The sequence below is a fragment of the Cebus imitator genome, unplaced genomic scaffold, assembly GCF_001604975.1.
Source record: "Cebus imitator isolate Cc_AM_T3 unplaced genomic scaffold, Cebus_imitator-1.0 Scaffold56, whole genome shotgun sequence".
NCBI lineage: Eukaryota > Metazoa > Chordata > Mammalia > Primates > Cebidae > Cebus > Cebus imitator.
The window spans coordinates 6,274,956-6,296,061 of record NW_016107371.1 but is presented as its reverse complement, the minus strand read 5'-3'; the positions used below and the strand labels follow the sequence as shown (position 1 = coordinate 6,296,061).

The 21,106-nt window shown below is 36.4% G+C and overlaps 1 protein-coding gene across 5 annotated transcripts in view; it reads left to right on the top strand.

The window, feature by feature from the left end:
• ANGPT1 (angiopoietin 1) overlaps positions 1-21,106 on the top strand; it is a 246,594-nt gene that overhangs the window by 212,342 nt on the left and 13,146 nt on the right. For all 5 annotated transcript variants that reach the window (XM_037738709.1, XM_037738708.1, XM_037738707.1 and 2 more), the window contains exon 8: positions 20,175-20,305. In XM_037738709.1, coding sequence (XP_037594637.1) covers positions 20,175-20,305 — 131 coding nt within the window. The remainder of the gene's footprint in view (positions 1-20,174; positions 20,306-21,106) is intronic.

Sequence of the window (21,106 nt, the reverse complement as noted above, 5' to 3'; positions counted from 1 at the left end):
ACCACCAGGCCTGGCTAATTTTTGTATTTTTAGTAGAGATGGGGTTTCACCATATTGGCCAGTCTGGTCTTGAACTCCTGACCTCATGATCCACTCGCCTCGACCTCCCAAAGTGCTGGGATTACAGGCGTGAGCCACTGTGCCTGGCCAGATTTTCTAGTTCTACTTTCTTTGATGACTTTTCTTGAATTAGCATTTTTCAAATTATCTTGAAGATGACAAGAGTAAATTTTATGTTTTTGAATTATTTACATAAAAGATGATGAGGCATGATTTAGAGGGGTTTTTTTGGTAAGTAAAAAGCAAAAATAAATTGGCATAATGGCATCAATATACGTAACACATCATTGCAGATGTGAAAATAGACAAACTATACACTTAATGAAACATGTTTCCAATTATCCTTTTTCAGTGAGGAGCTTATCTACTAGGAAAAAAAAAAACACACACAAAAATATGGCTAAGGAAATAATGTGATGTGGTAGATTCAATGCATGAATACTTATTGTGTTAGTTCTGTGTTCCTGGAATTCTACTGGGCTCTGGTCTTACAGACGTCAAAGTCAAGCTTTGTTACTAACTAGGTCACTGCAAACTGGCTGACATTCGTTGAGAACACAGAGGATACTTCAGTTACTTTTATACCACTATTCATTAATGCAATTCTTGATGCCTAGCAGGTCCTTAATTGTGTGTGCCTCAGTTTCGTACTTTGTAAATCAGAGTTGCAATGATTTTTAACTCTCAATATTGTGACTTCTCTACCTTTGCCTTGAAAATATGATTGTATGTATTCAAGGATTGGCACATTGCTTCAAGTAATTGCAACAATAGAAATCCAACCCAGGTGTGTGTTTTGTTTCAACCTGTATGGTTATCTCATCGTTCAACTCTTTCTGCTGTTTATTTCCCTTTTCAAGACAAACTTTTTTTTTAGAAGTTTGAATTCTGCATCTTTTCATGGGCACATCTCATTTCATTTTAATGGATTACATATGGGATTGGATCCTTGGAGACATAATAATCATTTTCTCGACAAATAATAATGATGTCACCATAACAGAGAATAAGAAATAGATCTAAAACTAAAAGATTTGATAGTCTCATGACAGGAGGTGGTGGGGAAGCAAGGATGTACTTAATGGCAGCTCAAGAAACCAAAGAAGAGACATTTATAAAATGCAATGGAGTGTAAGAAGAAATGTTTCCAAGGAGGTCAATATTTTGAGAGCTTTATAACAAGAAAAACCACTGTTAAACGTCAGGGGTACTCTTATGTAAATGTTTTGACCTGAAACTTGAAACTGTATGAAACTTGGCTAATGTCAGATAGCTTGACAATAGGACTAGCAAATAATTAGTCTAATCTTTTTCTAGGCTCCTGAAGAATTTGCTTTGGTTCCTTTCCAATATGTCTCTCAGTTCTTCATAGGTGGCTGTGTGTGTGTGTGTGTGTGTGTGTGTGTGTGTGTATACACATGCATATGCATGTGCACATGTGTGAGGCTTAGAGGGGGTTGGGGGACAGGGTGGGCAGGTTTAGGAGGGTTGTTGGCATCTGCAGTGGACTTTGGAGAGTATGGTGTGAATGCCATTCTGGCATCTGCATGAGGAAGGAGCACTCACCTTCTCTTAGAGTGCCCCACTGCCCTTTTGAGCCTTTCTCATTTCTTTGACATCTGTGTGAATTTGTATTCTCACTCATACAATAGGGATCTATGATCAAAAAATAAGTCTTCCCTGCTAGAGTGAGGCCTAAAGTCTAATATTCCCATTTTTCTCTCTTGAGAGAGCTGTGAACCTTGGGAATCAAAAGTATTAAGCCAGAAGAAATGCAACAATTTAATTCCAAACCTCTGGTTTTATGGGAAGGAAAGCTGAAGTTCATGTGTATACACATATCTAGATAGACAGATAGATAGATGTATATGAACCTCATATATGTAATTTTGCCCCAAAAGGGAGAAAGACTTAAAAAAAGGATGTTTGACTCCTACCTCATTCAGTGAGTTCTGTTCTGTCATGCGGCTGAAATGAAGTTAGTGGCTCTGGCCTCTTTCCTGTAGGGACCTAACAGAAAGTAGATAATGCAGTCGTCATCTTCTCATGCAATTCAGTACACGATTCACGTTGGCATGAAATGGGAACTTAGAACTCATTAAAACATAATGCTTACTCCGGTGAAAGATTCGTTAAAATGAACGCACTATAAGATGTTGTTATTCACTGTTTCAAAGAACAATGGAACAGAAGCCTGAAAAGGGAAGCTAAGCCTTGGCAACTTTTCTCCCGGGCTGTATCATCACGCATGCCCAGAACTGCTTCTCTAGGCTCAGTAATGGCTCCTGTGGCCTCTGGTTAGAACTCGCATTGTCCATCACTGCCTCGTGTGCTTTTTCCCCTTTCCTGTCTCTTCCTTCTAAATTGGCATGTCTCTCTGTGAATAATTGTTCCATGCGTTAACACTAAGATTTGCATATTATTTCATAATCTATGAAATGATTTTTAACACTACAAACATATAAACCCATTTTGGAGGCGGGTATTATTAGACACGTTTTAAAAATAAGAAAACTTTGTTGTTTTTTAAAAACTCCTTTCTCATGCTCTTGACACATATTAATTAAAAGTAAGTATTGTGAATGGATAGATGAGGTTATAAATGTGCATGTATTACACATATTTTTCCTTTATCCTCTAAGGAAACTCCAAATAATTTTCTGAGATAGAAAATAAAATCTATGGAACACAAGAGAATATAAATAAGAAAAAATAATAATGTAAGTGTCGTGATAAACAGAGCATGTGAAACAACATGTAATCAATGTGAAATTATTAAATACTTCATCTGGAGAGGTAGTATTATCCAGACCCTCATCATCTCACACCCAGACAATTATAGAACCTTCCTGCCTCTCTAATCTTGATACTCTCAAATATATCTTTCATGCTATTGTTGAGATGATTTTTCTGACAGACAACTTGGTCTTTCCCTCCTTCATATATTTCAACAGTGTTCAAATATCTGCAGGTGAAAGTCTACTTCTAAGACCCTTCATGACCTGGCTGCTACCTAATTAGGCACCTATTCCTGTTATACACTCCCCCTAGCTTTACCCACCTGGAGACCCTTCTCATAATGGTATGTTCTGGTAACTATTTGCAATTTCCCTAAATCCTCCAGGCCTTTGTTTATGCTATATTCTTATTCAACACATAAACTTAACTTTGTCACATAAATCTTTAAGATTCTCTCTTATTCCAGGAAGTCTTCCCTGATACCTACTGTGGTAGATGTAACGTGTCAACTCATTGCCCTCTTCAATACTAAAGCACTTTTTCTCCCACCACCGGGAAATGTTGACTGACAGGTTGCAGCTGAAGTCCCCTTTCCAGGCACTGTTCGTGGTTAAAGAAAAATTAGCGAGTGTGGTAGCACATGCCTGTAATCCCAGCTGCTTGGGAGGCTGAGGCAGGAGAATTATTTCAACCTGGGAGGCAGAGGTTGCAATGAGCCAAGATTGTGCCATTGCACTCCGGTCAGGCCAACTAGAGCAGAAACTCCATCTCAAAAAAAAAAAAAAAAAAGGCACATCACCCAAGATTACTCTTTCAAGATAGTTTGTATCTAATGAGTAGTCAATATAAAAGTATAAAGACTCTCTTGCCCCAGTTTAGGGCAATTCTGAAGAGCCCATCAAGATCTAAAATTCCACTTGAGGTTAGTTGAGGTCTTCACCATGACTGCCTATGAGCCCTGCATCTCCCTCTGCCCAGTTCTGCATGCTTCACTCTGCCACAGATCCTGGAACCTCTCCCCTCTAAACCTCCCTACACTGATTTCCCAGATAAATGCATCATCCTCATTCTTAGGCCAGTTTGGATGCTCTGTGTTCCCATTGATCCGTAGCACTCTGGATAACTATCCAGGATCCAAATCCTGTTATAAGTCATTAACAACTGGCTATTAACTGTCTCTAACTTTTGGGTTCTCTCTCTCTCTCTCTCTCTCTCTCTCTGTCTCCCCCCCAGCCATAACCCCTCTCTCCCTCCCTCCCTCCCTCTGAGCATGTGTGTGTGTGTGTGTGTGTGTGTGTGTGTGTATGTGTGTGTGTGTGTGTGTGTATGTGTATGTGTGTGTTCTAACCTTTTAAAATGTAGAGATCATTTTTGGAAAAATTCAAGATATGTAACTAATCTAGCCAAGTTACTAACTAACTATATTTGAGGCACACATACTATGCACCAAATGTCTTGTTTTCATACTATGCACCAAATGTCTTGTTTTCACAAGAGAAAACTGAGGTATAGGACTTTGCACAAAGTCACAGGCAATGATAAGATGAGTAGGAGTCTGATTTGAACCTTGGTCTTGTAGCTACCCACCATGTGGTCATCCTCAAATAAAGAGAAGTTCATTAGTTAATTTCTAGAATTCAATAAATTCAAAACACATATTCTAAGATATAGTATATGTTTCTTCTAACCCTACTTCTCTCTTTAGTAATTTGAATGTCTTTGGACACATTGTCTTATCTTTCCAGTTTTCAATTTTCTATTCTTACAAGTATTTGTAAAGCATTTTGCAGCTCAAAAATTTTCTAGACTAGAACTATCTTTACATGTGCTTTACTTTCTATTTTTATGACCTTTCAATTCTTCGATAAAAAATTAAATTTTGATCTCTCTAATAAATACTTGAGAGTTTATTATCAGTTTAGAGATACAGTGATGTTTTACTTCTCATGAAGCTTTGCTGGTTCCAATAAATAAAACTAAAAAAAGAAATATACAACCACTGCTGCAACAATAAATACTTTAAAAATATTTTAATAATAACAGATTAACTGTAGGGTTGAGGAGACGCTGTGGTCCACTGGAAGGAGCTCTGGAATAGGAATCAGGATGTGGGGGCTGAGAAGAAATCTGGCTTCCCCACCTGGGAAACTGGCATGGTTGTGTTTGTCACTGTTCAGTCAGGAGAGCCAGAGCCATGATGAGACTTATGGAAATAAGGTTAAAACATATGCTTGAAACCTGGCATGGCAGACAAGCCAGACCTTGTGAAAATCTATGAAACCAAACACGTGCAGCCACCAAAGTGGAAGCACAAAAGGGAAGATCTACAGAAATCTGTTGACTTGCTGTAGCTCCATTACATGTGGTTGTGCAGTCAAGCATCTTGTGGTGGGTCTGGAGCTGTTGCCAGCATCAAGAAGCCAAGCTGGATGCTAAGTGGAGAAATGGACAGTGTGGAAGCTGCCAGGCTTCTCTGCCTCTGGACTTCACCATATCTGATGATGTACTGAGAGACAGACCACTGCTTCACTTTCGCCTTCCAAATCCCACACAAAGTTCCCTTTTAGCCAACCCCAGCCTAGAACCTTATAAGGAAGACAATTCAGGGAAATGGAGTAGCCACATTTACCAAGTTGACAATAACACAATCTAGCAGTAACTTGGACAAATCACCTATTACTTTTATGCCTCAGTTTTCTTATCTTTTGGTGAGAATGATATCCTGGAATCAAGAAGAGTATACAAATATACTTTGTATTCGGTAAACTTAAATATCATACAAATACAAAAGCCATTTAGACACTGGGTGTAGTGGTTCATGCCTGTAATTCCACTACTTAGGGAGGCCAAGATGGGAGGATTGATTGAGGTCAGGAGTTTGAGACCAGCCTGGGCAACACAGTGAGACCTTTGTTTCTACTAAAAATTAAAAAAATAAAAATTAGCTGGGTGTGGTGATACACACCCATTTTCCCAGCTACTTGGGAGGCTGAGGCAGAAGGATTGCTTGAGTCCACGAGATTGAGGCTGCTCTGAGCTGTGATTGCACTATTGCATTCAAGCCTGGGTGACAGAGCATGACCCTGCCTAAAAAAATAAATAATAAAATAAATAAAAATAGAAATAGAAAATGAAAGAAGCAAACAGATTTCTTTTTAAAAAACCATGGTCAAAAAATATATTATTGAGTCAATAAACAACTTTTAATTATATATTCCATATTGAAATCACTACTCTTGTCCCCAAAAATGTCCTTGGCTGATTGGCAGTTGTTTATTTACTTGGATTCAGGATCCCATCCATCTTCACTCATTGCATTTGCAGTCATGTCTCATAAGTCGCCTTTTACCTGGAATAGTCTACCACTCATCTATCAATTATGTTTTTCAAGACTTTGGGTCAGCTTTTCTTAGAACACCTCTTTTTGACTATTTCTTCCTGATTAGATTCAGATTAAAGCTTTCTTGAGAAGAATATTAAATAAATGATATTGTCTGTTTCCCATTCTATCACATCCAAAGGCACAGAAGATTAATTTGTTCCATTATTGGTTGGGCTAAGCTTAATCACCTGTTTTTTCCTTTCTTTTTATGAATACCTACTCTCCCAAAGAAAATTCTTACAAAGGATCATAATGTATAAAACATAAAGCTGATATATTTTGAAATGGCTGTGGGAAGGTAGTATAATGCCGCCTCTTGCTATTATTGCAAACAGTGTGGCACAGTTTAAAAACCATTGTGTTATATTATTATAACTAAAAAAGGATTTACCAACTGGAAATAAATTTCACTATTTTTAAATATAAAAAGAAAACTATATTATACATTTTCAGCCTTATGTTAAAAGGACACAATTTTGGTGAATGTATTCCATTAGAAAGTCATTTTGCTGTGATTTTTTTCAGATCTTGGGAATAGTTTTTCCTTACAATTCATTATTTTGTTGTCTTTTTCTGCTATTAACTTAATTAGTAAATCCTCTATCATGGATGGTGTCATGAATCTCTCTTAAACAATAGAAAATTTGTATTAGTCAAATCTGAATGGTAATGTTTAACAGTTTTTTAATGCACATCTTATCATTATACTCTTACTACATAATTTATAGTGCACGTTTTGGAGATATTTATATTTTATTGACTTTATATTATTTATTGAAGATAAATTATATTGTTAGGTTAGAACTGACTAATTTCTTTTTTTTTGGAGACAGAGTCTTGCTCTATCCCCCAATGCAGTGGTGCTATCTCGGCTCACTGCAACTTCTGCCTCCTGGGTTCAAGTGATTCTCATGGCTCAGCCTCCCGAGTAGCTGGGATCACAGGTGCCTGCAACCATGCCCAGTTAATTTTTGTATTTTTAGTAGAGACAGGGTTTCACCATGTTGGACAGACAAGATGAGCAGAGTTTTAAACCAAAACTGTGAAGAAAACAACTTGAAAATAATTTGGCCATTAAATATCTTTTTGTACAAGGTTTGTTTTTGGCCAAGATCTTCATTGGGAAGTAGTTTGATGCAATTTGTAAAACACTGTATCGGGAATCCAGAGACATGAACTCTAGACTTGGATCTGCAGTTACTTTTCTGAATAACCTTGGACAATTTGCTTCACTTTTCCAAGTCCCAGATCCTCAGAAGTAAAATGAGGAGGTAAGGCCAAAGTTCTTTCCAGTTCCCCAATCCATTTTTTTTTTTTTAATTATTAAAGTACTCCCATGTTGTGTATGTATTTCAAGGACAAAACAAATTCATGTGGATTGAAATGAATTCTCTTGAGACTCTTGTGTAAATTTAAGCCCTGTATTTTTGTAGATATTGCAAAACTTGTTTCCTCCCCACCTTTATTTTTTAGTAAAATGTTTCTTATTTCTCTGATCCTCTGGACTACATAGTCCTGGATGGGACTAGTAGCAAATGTGATGAAATACTAAGAGGAAAGTGATTTTTTTACAGCAGTTCTGGATTGATAAAGGTAGGAAAAATATATAGGAAATCTCCTGGCAGTTTCTATTTCACTGACTTCCTAACATAGATTTTCAAACCCAAGGTTTTAAGGAGTTTTTCTTTGCGTTTTCAAATAAATTCTTCAACTTGGAAGATGTATTACTTTTATTTAGGCTGTGATTTTTGTTTTGGTTACTTCCTAACACAGAGAAGGACTTGCTTTAATCATCAAAATTTACATTGAAATCCCCTTGACTGAGATGAAATATTGAAGAGGAAAAGGCTTCCTAGGTCTTCAGAGACATGGCATGGACACAGTCTTACAGTCACTTTGTACCTTCTTTAGGTCTTTTTTTTTTTTTTTTTTTAATGGAGTCTCACTCTGTGGCGTGGGCTGGAGTGCAATGGCATGATCATGGTTGACTGCAACCTCTGCCTCCTAGGTTCAAGCGATTCTCCTGCCTCAGCCTCCTGAGTAGCTGGGAATACGGGTGCGTGCCACCACACCTAGTTAATTTTTTTTTTTTTTTTGGAATTTTAGTAGAGATGAGGTTTCACCATGTTGGTCAGGCAGGTCTCGAACTCCTAACTTTGTGATTCACCCAGTGAGACCTCCCACAGTACTGGAATTACAGGCATGAGCCACTGCACCCGCCCCTACTTTAGGTATTTTAAGTGTCAGGAAAATCTCTTGACTTAAAAATGCATATGAATGTTAGTATCTAGAGTCTTGGATATTTTTTAAACTGATGAAAACAAATGCCCTCATGCTGTTAAGTTCTAAGGATTCCCAGAGGATTTCTGTCACAGAATGGGTAATGCTTGGACTCAGACCACTGCTGTCCTATAAACTAAATTGGCAAAAGTTGCTAGAACCAGCTAGCAAACACTGCCTCCAAAAATTATCTAAGATGTCCTGAGATCCTCTGCTCTAGATTCCCCTACTGCTATTCATTGTCAAAAGATGAAGGCTCTATAAAATATTTGTTATACATTCATCATGTGCTATTCTAGGATAAAATGTCCATAGAGATTTCAGTACAGTCATGTATACACGTGTTCATGCCGGTGCATACCCAAGTGTGATGGATGGAGTGGGGTCGGATGGTTGCAGACAGCCAAACAGGCAATTACAACGCCCTGAACACAGTCAGTTCACTTAGACAAATATGGTGTGACTAAAGAGGCCTAACCAGTTTTGGAAGGTTGAGAAAGCTTCCAAATAGTGACCTAAGTGTCATAAATATGGCAAACTGGTATTCGTTGGGGAATAGTTCAGAGATGGGGGTAGACAAAGGATTAGCTCAGAAGTGAGACTCAGCATCTCTTGCTTGGAAACTACCAGTGGTTAGGTGTTGCTTAAGCTTAGAACGTAAGGTGGTAATAATCATGATACTAAGAGGAAGGAGAGTGACGTGCATGTGGCAGACTTGGGACAGGTAACCAGCCATGGCCTCTGGGGGCAATTCTTCTGATACGGCATTTTCTCACATCAATTTTTCTCTCATTCAATACTTTGATTACTCTGTTTGGTAAATATGAGCAACAATAATATGCAAGCTACTGTGAATGAAACAAAACCCCACAGAACTCAACCTCTATTGTTCAAGAGCTTATTACCTTCGCCTTATTGGATTTTTTTGATCCTTTAAATCTTAGCTCAGTTCATAGAACTCATCTTCCTTGATTGGGTAAGGAGCCCCTTCCATGTCCTCCCACTGTGCTCTGTGCATGTCTTTATCAGAGTCCATATCACACGGGGTTGTAATTGCTGTTAGACTATAATCTCTAGGAGGACAGAAACCTTTTCACAATGCTTGGCACATGTCTGGAAAAAAAACATTTCCTAATAGATATACAAGAGACATATTGACAAAGTTGTTTTACATTGAACACAGCTGGGTTTTTTTGTGCATTCAACACAGCTGACTAATATATGGCAATTTTTTATCTAGATGCCAGAAATTCAAAGAGCAACAAGTCAAAAAGCCTGCCCTCAAAGTTTTGTGGTATAAAATGACAGTTTCCACGAAGATTTCTCATTAAGTGCCACGTCTTAAGTTCCCCATATTGTTGCTTAAATGAGATTTGTTTTCTGGAACTCTTAACCTCCAGGCTCTTTTATATCTTTACCTGCCAATGATATGCAAGAATTTCTATGTTGCTTGATGGCAGGTAAATAAAAAATAATAATAAAATTGTCCCACAGCATACATTGTTCATTTCTCTTTTAATTGCTACAGTTTTGCTTTTACCTACACAACTTTACTAAAATCACTCTCTTAAAAGTTATTACAGTTCTTTTGAAATCAGAGTCTGCCTTCATTACTTTATGCAGCCAGCCAACCGCCATACATTTAACATGTTACTATTATTTTCCTGGTTCTAAGCCAGTTGTTTTCTTTCTTGAGTGTCCAGATAGGCAACCAGGGTGCCTGTTTAAAGTACAGATTTGAGTCTCCCATAAAGAGATTCTTATCCTGGGTTAGGACCTTGATCTCTCAGTCCTATCAAGTGCACCAAGATGATGCTGGTGCAGAAATAACACTTTGGTTACGCCAAACAGACACACCATGTTTTCTCTTGTGAGGTTAATAGTTTAGGAAAAGGAAACAAAGTGTGATGGTCAACTCAAAAGTTTTAGCTTCTGTGTTTTAGCATGTCTGTTTGATTGTTTTGTTTTTTGATCAAGGAACCATGGATCTTAAAAAACAAATAAACCAAAAAGATGGAGCCAAGGACTTTCTCCCCCGAATAATGAAGAAACACAAAATTTTGTATAAATTTATGTGTGCTTCGACTTTACACTCACTGTCCCTGAGAAAGAACCCTTGAAATTAGGCTATCATTGGGTACTGAAAAAGAAGTGGTCAATTCTACTGGAGTTGGAAAGAGTACATTAGAGGGGACTAAATGGGACTGGGAAAGGCTTCATAGAGGAAATCCTTAGAGATTTGTGAAATGAGTAAGCATTCATGAGGCAAGTATGGTGGTTAATGGCAGGAGAAAGGACTTGAGATTCCAGCCAGAGGAGCAATGTGAACACAAATGCAGAGGTGAGAGAGAGCCTGCCTTATTTAGAGGACAGCAAGTAACTCGTATGCAGGGCTTTACTGTGCTGCAGATAACAGAGGGCTAGAATCCATGATAAAGAGTTTGGACTCTAGCTTATACTGACTGTGGAGAAAAATAAGCACACTGATGATTTTGGTCAACAGAATAATCTGCTAATGCATGCTAAAAGCTTATTTGCAGACCTTATAGCAATACAATGTCCAAGTACAACAAGGGAAAGTATTTCCTCTTTGCAAGAAACCTCAGACAATGCATCTCAATGGTTTTGAACATTTGCTCACCCTCTCCTCTATCTGCCCAGAGGGAATGCTAGAAAGAAAGTTTCTTACTGCTCTTTAAACAGAAATAAAAAATGAGAACAAATTTACCTCCAGAGTACTTGTTTAGACTGAAAAATCACCAATTTCAATCACAAGTTTTACAAGGTCCTGACTTAATTTTTGGTAACAAAGCAAAACCTATAAACTCTCTGAGATGGCCATTGGCCTGGTCTTTTAGGCACCACAAGAGGGTCAGACCAGAGAGGCACTCACTTGAAGCTGACTCTTTCGGTCACACATGACACCAAGGGAATCCAAGTATGTTTAAGGGACTGTGTTTTTAACAGGGGTCTTGGTACCGCATAATTCATTTTTGGCAATCAATTTTTTTTATGTATTCTTAAAAAGGGAAGGAATACTGGAATAACTTCTTATTTTATTTTGAACTAAAAACACCATCACTGTAGCATGTATTTCTGAACTTTGGGAAATGTTTTATTGTCACAGATCTTATATATATATATATATACATACATAAATAATATATGTACACATACATACACGTACATACAGAATAGAGGGAACTCTCTCAGCATTATCCAAAGGCACACAGCAATAACAGTATGTTGGTTTGCTATTTGCTTTGGAGGAAAAATTTATCATGAGTTTTGAGCATATGCAAGCTTCATGTCTATCACTGCAAAACACTAAGAACTGTATTTTAACAGTTTTGAAACAAAAATTACTGCTAACAGTCAAGAGCTTGAGAAGAACTGAGAGGTTAATAAACTCATTTTATCTAAGTTCTTTAAGGTATTAATGTTTGTAAGTGAAGGGGAGACATTAAAATTATATTTTTACAAACTTAGATGAAAAACCAGAGTGCAATTTATACAAGATGTTATACAAGCTAATATCTAAAGCAATCATATTAGAATCAAACATTAAGTGAAACTTGATTTTCTAAAGTTTTTCAATACTTGAGGTAAGGTTTTCTGTAGCTTTGGAAATTTATCTTTCTTAATCATAGCACATATTCCCAGGACCATCGCTATCTCAAACATTTTTCATCTTTTTTCACACTTTTATGTACATCTTCCATTATACATATTCCAAAATAAATAGCATGTCTACCTCAGGACATCTGCAGCTTCTGAAGCAAATAAGATAGTCACTTCCTTCTTAGCATAATGGTTAAATTATTATGCACATATTCTGGTGATTCTCCAATAATCCAATTCCCTGTGAAAACAAATGACACCAATTATGGAAGATTTAATGAGAAAAAGTATTAATTGCTTTCAGCAAGTGGACGTGAGAATTAAAGGCTAGGTTGGCATGGATGATCTTTCCAGGAATTTTTTTTTGCCAGTATCAATTATGAGTAAAGAAAAGAAAGCCAAAAAAATATATTGGATTTAGTCCATAAAATATTATATGATGGCAAGAAAATTGTAGTGTTCTCAAAGGACTGAAAATTTATTAAAAGATAAACATTTGAATTGAAGGATTTTTATTCATACCATCTAGAGTCAAATTAACATAGACCTTAAATAGGTAGTCAGTGAGCAAAACAACTCTTTGGTTTCTTGTCCTTTACATTTAGTACTCTGCTTCCTCTACATAAAATAAGAAAAACTTCCAAAGGATATGGGGCCTCATGGGTTTGAGAAAATTGGTCCTTTTCATCTTTAATTTCTCCAGCTTATTGCCTCTGTGCTTGTCCTCATAAGCTGTATCTCTATCTCATTGTTTTTATCACTCTCCGAACACTTATATATGTCTATAAAGGTCATATATGTTTATACTTGTGTTATTTAGACTTAGTCATTCACATACCTCATGGTTATTGACCTACTGTGTATTTTATGGTTATTGCTTAGGGAAGTTTGATTTCTTTAATCTGATTTTTTTTGCAAATAGTCAAGGAATTTACTCTGCATACAGCAATCTTTTTAAGGGCTTTCCAGGTATCACCTCATTTAATTTTTATAAAATATTGGCAGGACATTACTATTATTAGAGGTATTTTACAGATGAGGCAACTGAGGATTAGAAAGACTAAGAGTTAGATTGCAAACCCACACAGGTACACTACAAACTCTGTTACGTCATACTGTCTCTCCAGACACAGTGTTCATGATGCAGCCTTAACTTTCAGAAGCCAATGGCTTATTTATCTATCTATCTATCCATTTTGTGTGTGTGAAGGAGAAGGAAGAAAAAAGGAAGAGTTTTGGTTAATGGCTTTTTTGTTGGTTATTTATTTCATTTGTACTTATTTTGTACCGAATTACCTATATCTGCTTGATCTGTATATTTTACTTTTTTAGATATCTATAAGTTTTTATCACAGCTTTAATTCTTGATTAGTCACACTGTACATTATCAATTCTTTTCCTACTCACATCCTCTTTTCTTTGGAAACTTCTTTCAGACATGTCTTTTCTGGACTATAGATTATTGTCATACAACTGATGTCTTAATATAGTCACTCACATTTTCATAAGTACATTTATTTGGCTTCATGTATTTTTCTAGCATTTTCTCACATGTTCATCAATAGGCTATTGCAAGTAAGTAAAGAATTTCATTCATGCATGGACAATAGAGTTATAGAATATATCTCCAGGATGTGAAAAAGAGTGCTAACATACACACTCTAACATCCCTCTCGGCTAATGCTGCCCAGTTCTTTCCGTCGAAAGAGGGTAGGATTGGAGAGGTTGAATATGGTAGAGACAGCCCGGAAACAGCAACTAGGAGTCATAGTCATGTCAGGAAACTCTGTCAGATTGAGTCATTGCTACCAGCCTCTGAAAGAAAACCATGAAGGTCATTTTGAATTTCTTAGTAATTGTGAGAAAGTTTAACTAGTGTCATATGGTGACAGGGAGAGAGCTCAGAGCCAAAATAAAAATCTGCTCAACTTGTCAGTACCTACGACCTTAAAGTTCAGATATCTGAGAGTCTGTCTACTGTTTAAAAGGGCTGAGGCCAAACTTCAGTTTGTCAAACAAACAACTCCCACTCTTTTCTATCATGAAAGAGACGCTTGGCCCCCTGAGTACAGTGAAGATGCAAAAATGTGAAAAGAGTGAGCCTCTTAAGTAGACAAAATTAGTAAGAAACTGGATTCATGAGATTGGGCTGCCCATTTTAAAGACAAGAAAGTTCTAGACTCTCTTGGATATTTTGAAGCCTGTTCTTCCATAACAGAACTCACTGTTGTCCTATATTCACTAGGAAATGTGATGATTTAGTCTTTTTAATTACTGACATTTCTAAAAGTGATTTAAAAGGAGTAACTATTTTGTCAAAGATGACTAGAGAATCATGATGAATTTTAATGGACATCAGTTTTCCTATAAATGCACATTGAAAAAAATAAAAGTGCTGACATTCTTTATAGTCATCCAACTGAAGGGACTCATAGATTTTTTTCTTTATTAGGAGAAAATACACAGACAAGAATGAATGCCATAATTCTATTTTGTGGCTGCTTTTGTGGTCTCATCAAATTATATTCTCTGGAGTTTTTTGTTTTGTTTCGTTTTTAACAGCTTCCTTATGTCTGTCCCTAATGTTATTTTCTGTTATTTTGTTTTTATTTTCTAACATATCATCCTTCATGCAGGCCATGTCTACACTGGCTGAACACAGAAATGAATAACCAGGATTCCTGTGGTGTTATTTCGGGAGATATATTCTCACTAACGTTTTATGCTTTCAGTTTGCTTTCACTGTAGTCAGATGCAAAGCTGTCCTGTATATTGATTTTTCTTTCATAAAGTAAAAGTCTATTTGGAACAACTATTAGCTGCATAGAGAAAGCCATGGATAGTTAATGACACATAAGGACTTTACATATTAGCTAGAATCACTGTTGAAAGAACCATCTAAATGTTCTGTTTGAGCCTCAACTCAAATAAGTTTTTAAAATCCGATTACAGCAATACTTGGTATCAATGAATGACTGGTCCTTAATTTCCATGTAGCAAATAACCAGCTGTGGCTGTTGGCTTTGGGCCAAAAATGGGGACTCTGAGCTAGCTAAAGAGCTGCTAAGGAAGACTGAGCCCCTGAACTGTGCAGCGGACCTATCCTGGACTGCATAGTTTCTCCAGAAGTCCTTCTGGGAGTCCACAGAAACACAGTTGTCCTCATTTGCGAAGTTTTAAAAATAGTGTTTAGAAGACATGAGTTTTATGAAATTTCATCTTTATCTCCCAGTGCAAGAGATTGTGTGTCTCTTGCTTAAGAAGAGCATAAGCCACTCCTCTGTGACATGCTAAGGATAGACATGGGGGAATGAATGCTACTTCATGTAAATTACAGGTGCTACTCGGTCTCGTACAGTGAAACATCCATATTCCTCAAAGTATCAGTTTCTTCTACTTGTACATCATTTCAACCAATATATATCACTGTTTTTATTGCACATCTTGGGACTACTCTCCATTTCTGCTTTATGTTTTAATGTTTAATCTGGGCAGGACCTTAAGGAATTATGATCACATGTTATTATAATGTTTCTTTTTTAAAAAATATAATTTTAGCTGAAACATTAACCTTAAGCATATTTTTATTTTGAATTTGCTTTCAAATTGTTTTTAGTTGGCTATTCATACAATACAAATAAATCATTCAATAAAATGTAAGGAATAATAGTAATTAAGACACAACCTTTTTTCCCTTATTCTATCTACATAATGCCTTGCTCATGTTTTTATATTCTGAAGTTTCTGAGAAAATAAGAACAAAAACAAAACTAGAAAAATGAAAAAGGATGTGAGAGAGTGTGTATACACACACACATCCCTACATACATATTTTTTAATTATTTGAGTTGGGTGGGCAATGAAGTGGGTACCGAGGTAGATACATTGAGCAACTAACTAAACGAGATGCAAAAGCTATCTTTCTGAAAACATGGACCAACTAGATTTTGATATTAGAGTTATTTATATTTGAGTTTGCTTTTGCTTGATATCTTGAGATTACCAAAAATTAATTACTTAGCACACCCATCATCTCTCCATTCAATAAACATTGAGGCCTTCTCTATCTCAGAGACTGTTATGATTTCAAGATTCTGGTGATTCAAAGATGAGTAAGACATAGTTTATGCCTCAGGGAGCTCACTGTTTATTATGGGAAACAGATAAGTGAAAGACAATTAAAACACAGCAAGTAAGTATCTTCATAAACATGCTGATTTGATGCTCTTTGAGGTTATACTCGAAATAAATCTTAAAGGATGGATGGGAATTCAAAAGCTGTTCAAACCTGGAGAATACCTTCTAGAAGGAGAGGATGGTACTTGCAAATGTATGGAGAAATAAGAGTGGGTTGCTTAGAGGGAATAAGTGAGTGGGTAAGGCTGGAGCACTATGTGTATGTGCAGAAAATAACAAGAGATGGGAGGGCTGTGGTGGGTGAAGCATGTGAAAAAGTAGACAGTAGACAAGCATTAGACTTCAAAGGCCTTGCAAACCACAGTAAGGAACTTGGAACTTTATCTTTTGAATTTTGGGGGAACAACGGAGTGACTTTAACCAGGGTAGAGGAATGATGAGATGCATGCTTTTGAATGAGCTGCATGGACTTCACACGGAAGGGAAAGAAAAAATGAAACTCAAAGCAATGAGACTAGTTGTAAGTCTTCTTTGATAATCCAGAGAAGAACTGCCAAGACTAGAAATTGACCTCCAAGTCTTAAATAGATCTGGAAAAATGTCACTTTACTAATGGAGCCTAACATCTCATTGATGACATTCATATGGGGAACGATCAGGAAAAAATGTGGATTTTATTGTAATCCTAACACCTATACCAGCACACATATATAGGGATACCTGAAGGCAGCCTTCATCTTGTGACAATTGATGATATATTCATATAATAGCTTCCAAATGATGTTAGAGAAGAAAATTTAATGGCATGAAAAAGTAGTCATGAACTTATATTTGAAAATCATCTCAATGGAAACGTATAAAGTATAATTCTATTTCCATTTGTATTCCCACATGAGGAGAGATTGTTTTTCAAGGATACCTCTAAAGAGAGAGATGAAATGGGGCTGTGGGAAAAGCTTTACTTACAGCGTTCAAAATTTTTATAAGGATGTGTTCAGATAGGCATATATTTAAAAATAAATATTTTATATTTGAAGGTGATAAACGAGAAGACTAAAAATCTATATGACAAGAGTATTTATACTTGATGATAAGATATGGGTTGATTTTTATTTCTTCTTTTTGCTTTTCTTTTCTTCTCAAACTTGTAACTGTGCATTTGTATTGCCTTGATTACACAAATAAATAATTGTAGATTATGAAACTTAGATTGTAACTCTTTGTGAAAGGATAAAATATAAACTATGTATTCAAGCACATAGCAGTCTCTCATTTAGAATTAAACATTTGTGCTGAATTCCCTGCAAAAGGCACTATAGAAAATAACTGCCTCCTGGAAAGTCTGTCTTTATTAGTGAGCTTCAAGCTGCTGCAGAGAAAATGGTATTGACTTACCATAAGAAGGAAGGCCATTGCAAATCACAGAGAAACAAAAAAATCAGAGTTAAAATTGCCATTGCTCATTCAAGAGCACCTATGGGCTCCACTCTCCCAGTCCCAGTAGAGCAGATTTCAGTTTAGGAGAGACACATCTACTTAATTTTGGAATCATTCACTTAGTCTCTCAATTCTGATTCTAGTCTTCACCAAACAACTAACTTTCTGATTATACTTTGGTTTTTGGTGTGAAATTCTCTTTAAGAAGAGCATGAGACTGGGTCCCCACCATCCTCCTACTTTGACTGCAAATGGAGGCCTGACAAAAGTCTCTGTTAGTTTTGCCAGTGTGTGTCTAACTTTGGGAGACTGAGGACCTCCAAAAGAGTAATTAAATTGAAACTTCCCGCCAACTCTGTAAGGTGGTGCATTCACCCAGGTACATGTCCCAAAACTCCCTTTGGTGATCTGTCACCTTACTTTCCCCTGGTGAAACCTCCCTCCACTTGGGCTGGCTGCAGCCTCAAATGTGAATTGACAGTTAAAAAATTCTACAAAATTTTCTCCTACTCTGTAGGTTGCCTGTTCACTCTGATGATAGTTTATTTTGCTGTGCAGAAGCTCTTTAATTAGATCCCATTTGTCAATTTTAGCTTTTGTTGCCATTGCTTTTGGTGTTTTAGTCATGAAGTCTTTAACCATCATGACACATGTAACAAACCTGGACATTCTCCACATGTATCCCAGAACTTAAAGCACAATTTAAAAAAAATCTATAATTTCGCATCACCAATGACTTGTAGCCTACCTCTCAGAGTTTTAAAATATAACCTTTTATATGATAATTCAACATTAGAAGAGTATTTGTACTACTGTGAACCAGAAGCTCCATTAGTTTTTGAAACTAACCAAAGCTGACCGAGGTTTAATTGTATAGTTTGCTCTGGCTCAAAATCTCTGCAGAGTATTTGTAAAGTATTACACAAAGATGCATTAATATTGTTCTTTGCTAAAAATAATATCAAACAATACAAACAATAGGATATATACATATACCTAGATGCAAGCACAAGTTAAAATATATCTCTAAATATGAATTGATCTTTATTATTCTATTTCAAAATAATGTGATGTTTTGCTCACAGCTAGCCAAGGTTTTAGAAGTGTCTCACTCATACAGAGATATGAATTACCCATTAACTATAGTGTGGGTGGATAGGATTCATAAATAGAGATAGTGACCTATATGGATTTGAATATAGGTCTCTACCTATATATGGTATGACGTATATGGATTTGAATATTACTACATGATTCTAATCAAAACATTGTGCTGATATGGAGGAGCAGTGTTAGGTAGAGTTACAGAGAGAGGGGCTGGAGTCGTAGCCAGAGAACACCTTGAGCATCAAGCTGTCAATGCCAACAAGTTCAGTTTAGCTACTCTAAGCCCTGAGGAGCCACTGAAGGACTTGAGCAAGTTTGCGTTTGTTCTAAGCACTACATTGCCCAGAAGGATATGAAAGCAGTATGTAAGATCAATAGGAAATGAGCAGATACCAGATAGGGCAATATATTTGGCAACCATTATGATTTGTCCACTAGTTCTTAGATTCTAGGACAATACTTGACTAAATGTCCTCTTTGGACAGTCTGCAAAGAGAAATCTGAGATGCTAATTGAAAACAAACATTGCTGGGATTAGTAAATAAGCCTTTTTAGCTAAAGATCAGATGATTTGTTACATGCACAACGATTAGAGAGCCACTGATCCAGGTTAATGCAAGTTTTATGTAAGAAATGTTTCTAGATAGTAAGATAGGTTCTTCAAAGAATGCCATATTAAACAGACGGAATTTTGAACTTAATTTTAGAGATATTTCTGGAATATAAGCCCCTCAAAAGCATGGGTTTTTCTTTTGTTTTCTGATATGTCTTAAGTGCTTAGATCAATGACTGGAATATAGTTTGTGTTCAGCAAACATTTGTCCAGGGAATGCATAATGATTCAACGTTTGGGTTCTAGACTCATACAAGCTAAATTCCAGCTTACATAGGTTCTCTAAACCTTGGTGTACAAATTGGGGATATTAATGTCTACATCACAGATTTAATATATAAATTTAATCACATAACCAATGGAAATCATTTAGCTTAGTGTCTGGCACAGAGCAAGTCCTCAGTCAATGAGACTTACTCCTTGTGTTGCTATTAATAATGTTTAGCACATCTGCAGTATTAGATATTATAGATTAAGGGAGTGACATACTGAATTGAAAGTTATTTATGTTTGGAGGTTAACACCTGTGTTAATAAAATAAAACCAGGTTTTTATGTTTTCTTGATCCTGCATTATCAGAGAACCGTGTGAGTTTGAGCATGCATAATGAAACGAACTTTTTTCTTCCTTTGTTCTTTTGATTCAGATAGTTTGGGTTTTATCATGGTTTGTTTGAAGGGTTGAGTTCAAAGAAAGAAGAAAATGATGAAAAAGGCAAACTATTCAACAAGTTGGTCTTCTGGGTTCTGTTATTCTGTCGAATGGCTTATCTTTCTTTTTTTTTCTTTTTGACTTCAGGTTGTATTTAAAAGGTCACACTGGGACAGCAGGAAAACAGAGCAGCCTGACCTTACACGGTGCTAATTTCAGCACTAAAGATGCTGATAACGACAACTGTATGTGCAAATGTGCCCTCATGTTAACAGGAGGTAAGTCCTATGGGGCCATTCTCTAAGCTATGTTTCATTGGTTTGGGCTTAGGGTTTTTATCTATGAGAAAGGAGTATGATCTTATGGTCAGGAAACTTAAGAGCAAGTCCTTAGAGATCATTTTGTTCTGCCCATGAATTTACCCTGTGTTCTTGTGTAAGACATTGCTGGCATATTTAGAGGTTTGTGCCCTCCCCCAACATCAATAGTGAAAATGTGCTAAGCTTAGTGCTGAATACAATTTTTAGTTTCTTAAGTCCCAGATATTCTACTTTCTAAGTAATCATCTTGATACCCTTAGTGAAATGAATAATAATTTGAGAACTCAGCATAGACAGCAATTACTTCTTACAAAATGCTTTGCAATTGTGTGGTAAGTTAATTGATCATTTTGTTGAAAGGAAATAAGAAAAATAAAGAGGTATAGTTAGCCAAAAGCAACGCAGTTCAGACCATCTATACCAGAGTTTGGCATTACGTAATATTGATCATTGTAAGATATTTTAGCTAGTATAGGGGATACCATTAAATAATATTGTATCATAGAGTAAGAAAGTTAATCCTTTTGTACATTTTCAATATTTTCCCAGCCTTCTGATTGCCCCACAGAGAAATTATCAATTTGGTGCTATCATATCTGTAATACTCCTTCAGTGTTTACCAAGGACGCTTCTTGGCAAAGAAAAGGCCCTTATCCTTAGTCTCACAAACTTGGTGAGGCAATGATACATACCTAAAATTAAATAATGTTATTTCATTTTAATTGTATGAGTTTTTTTATCTTCTTTCTTTCTTTCTTT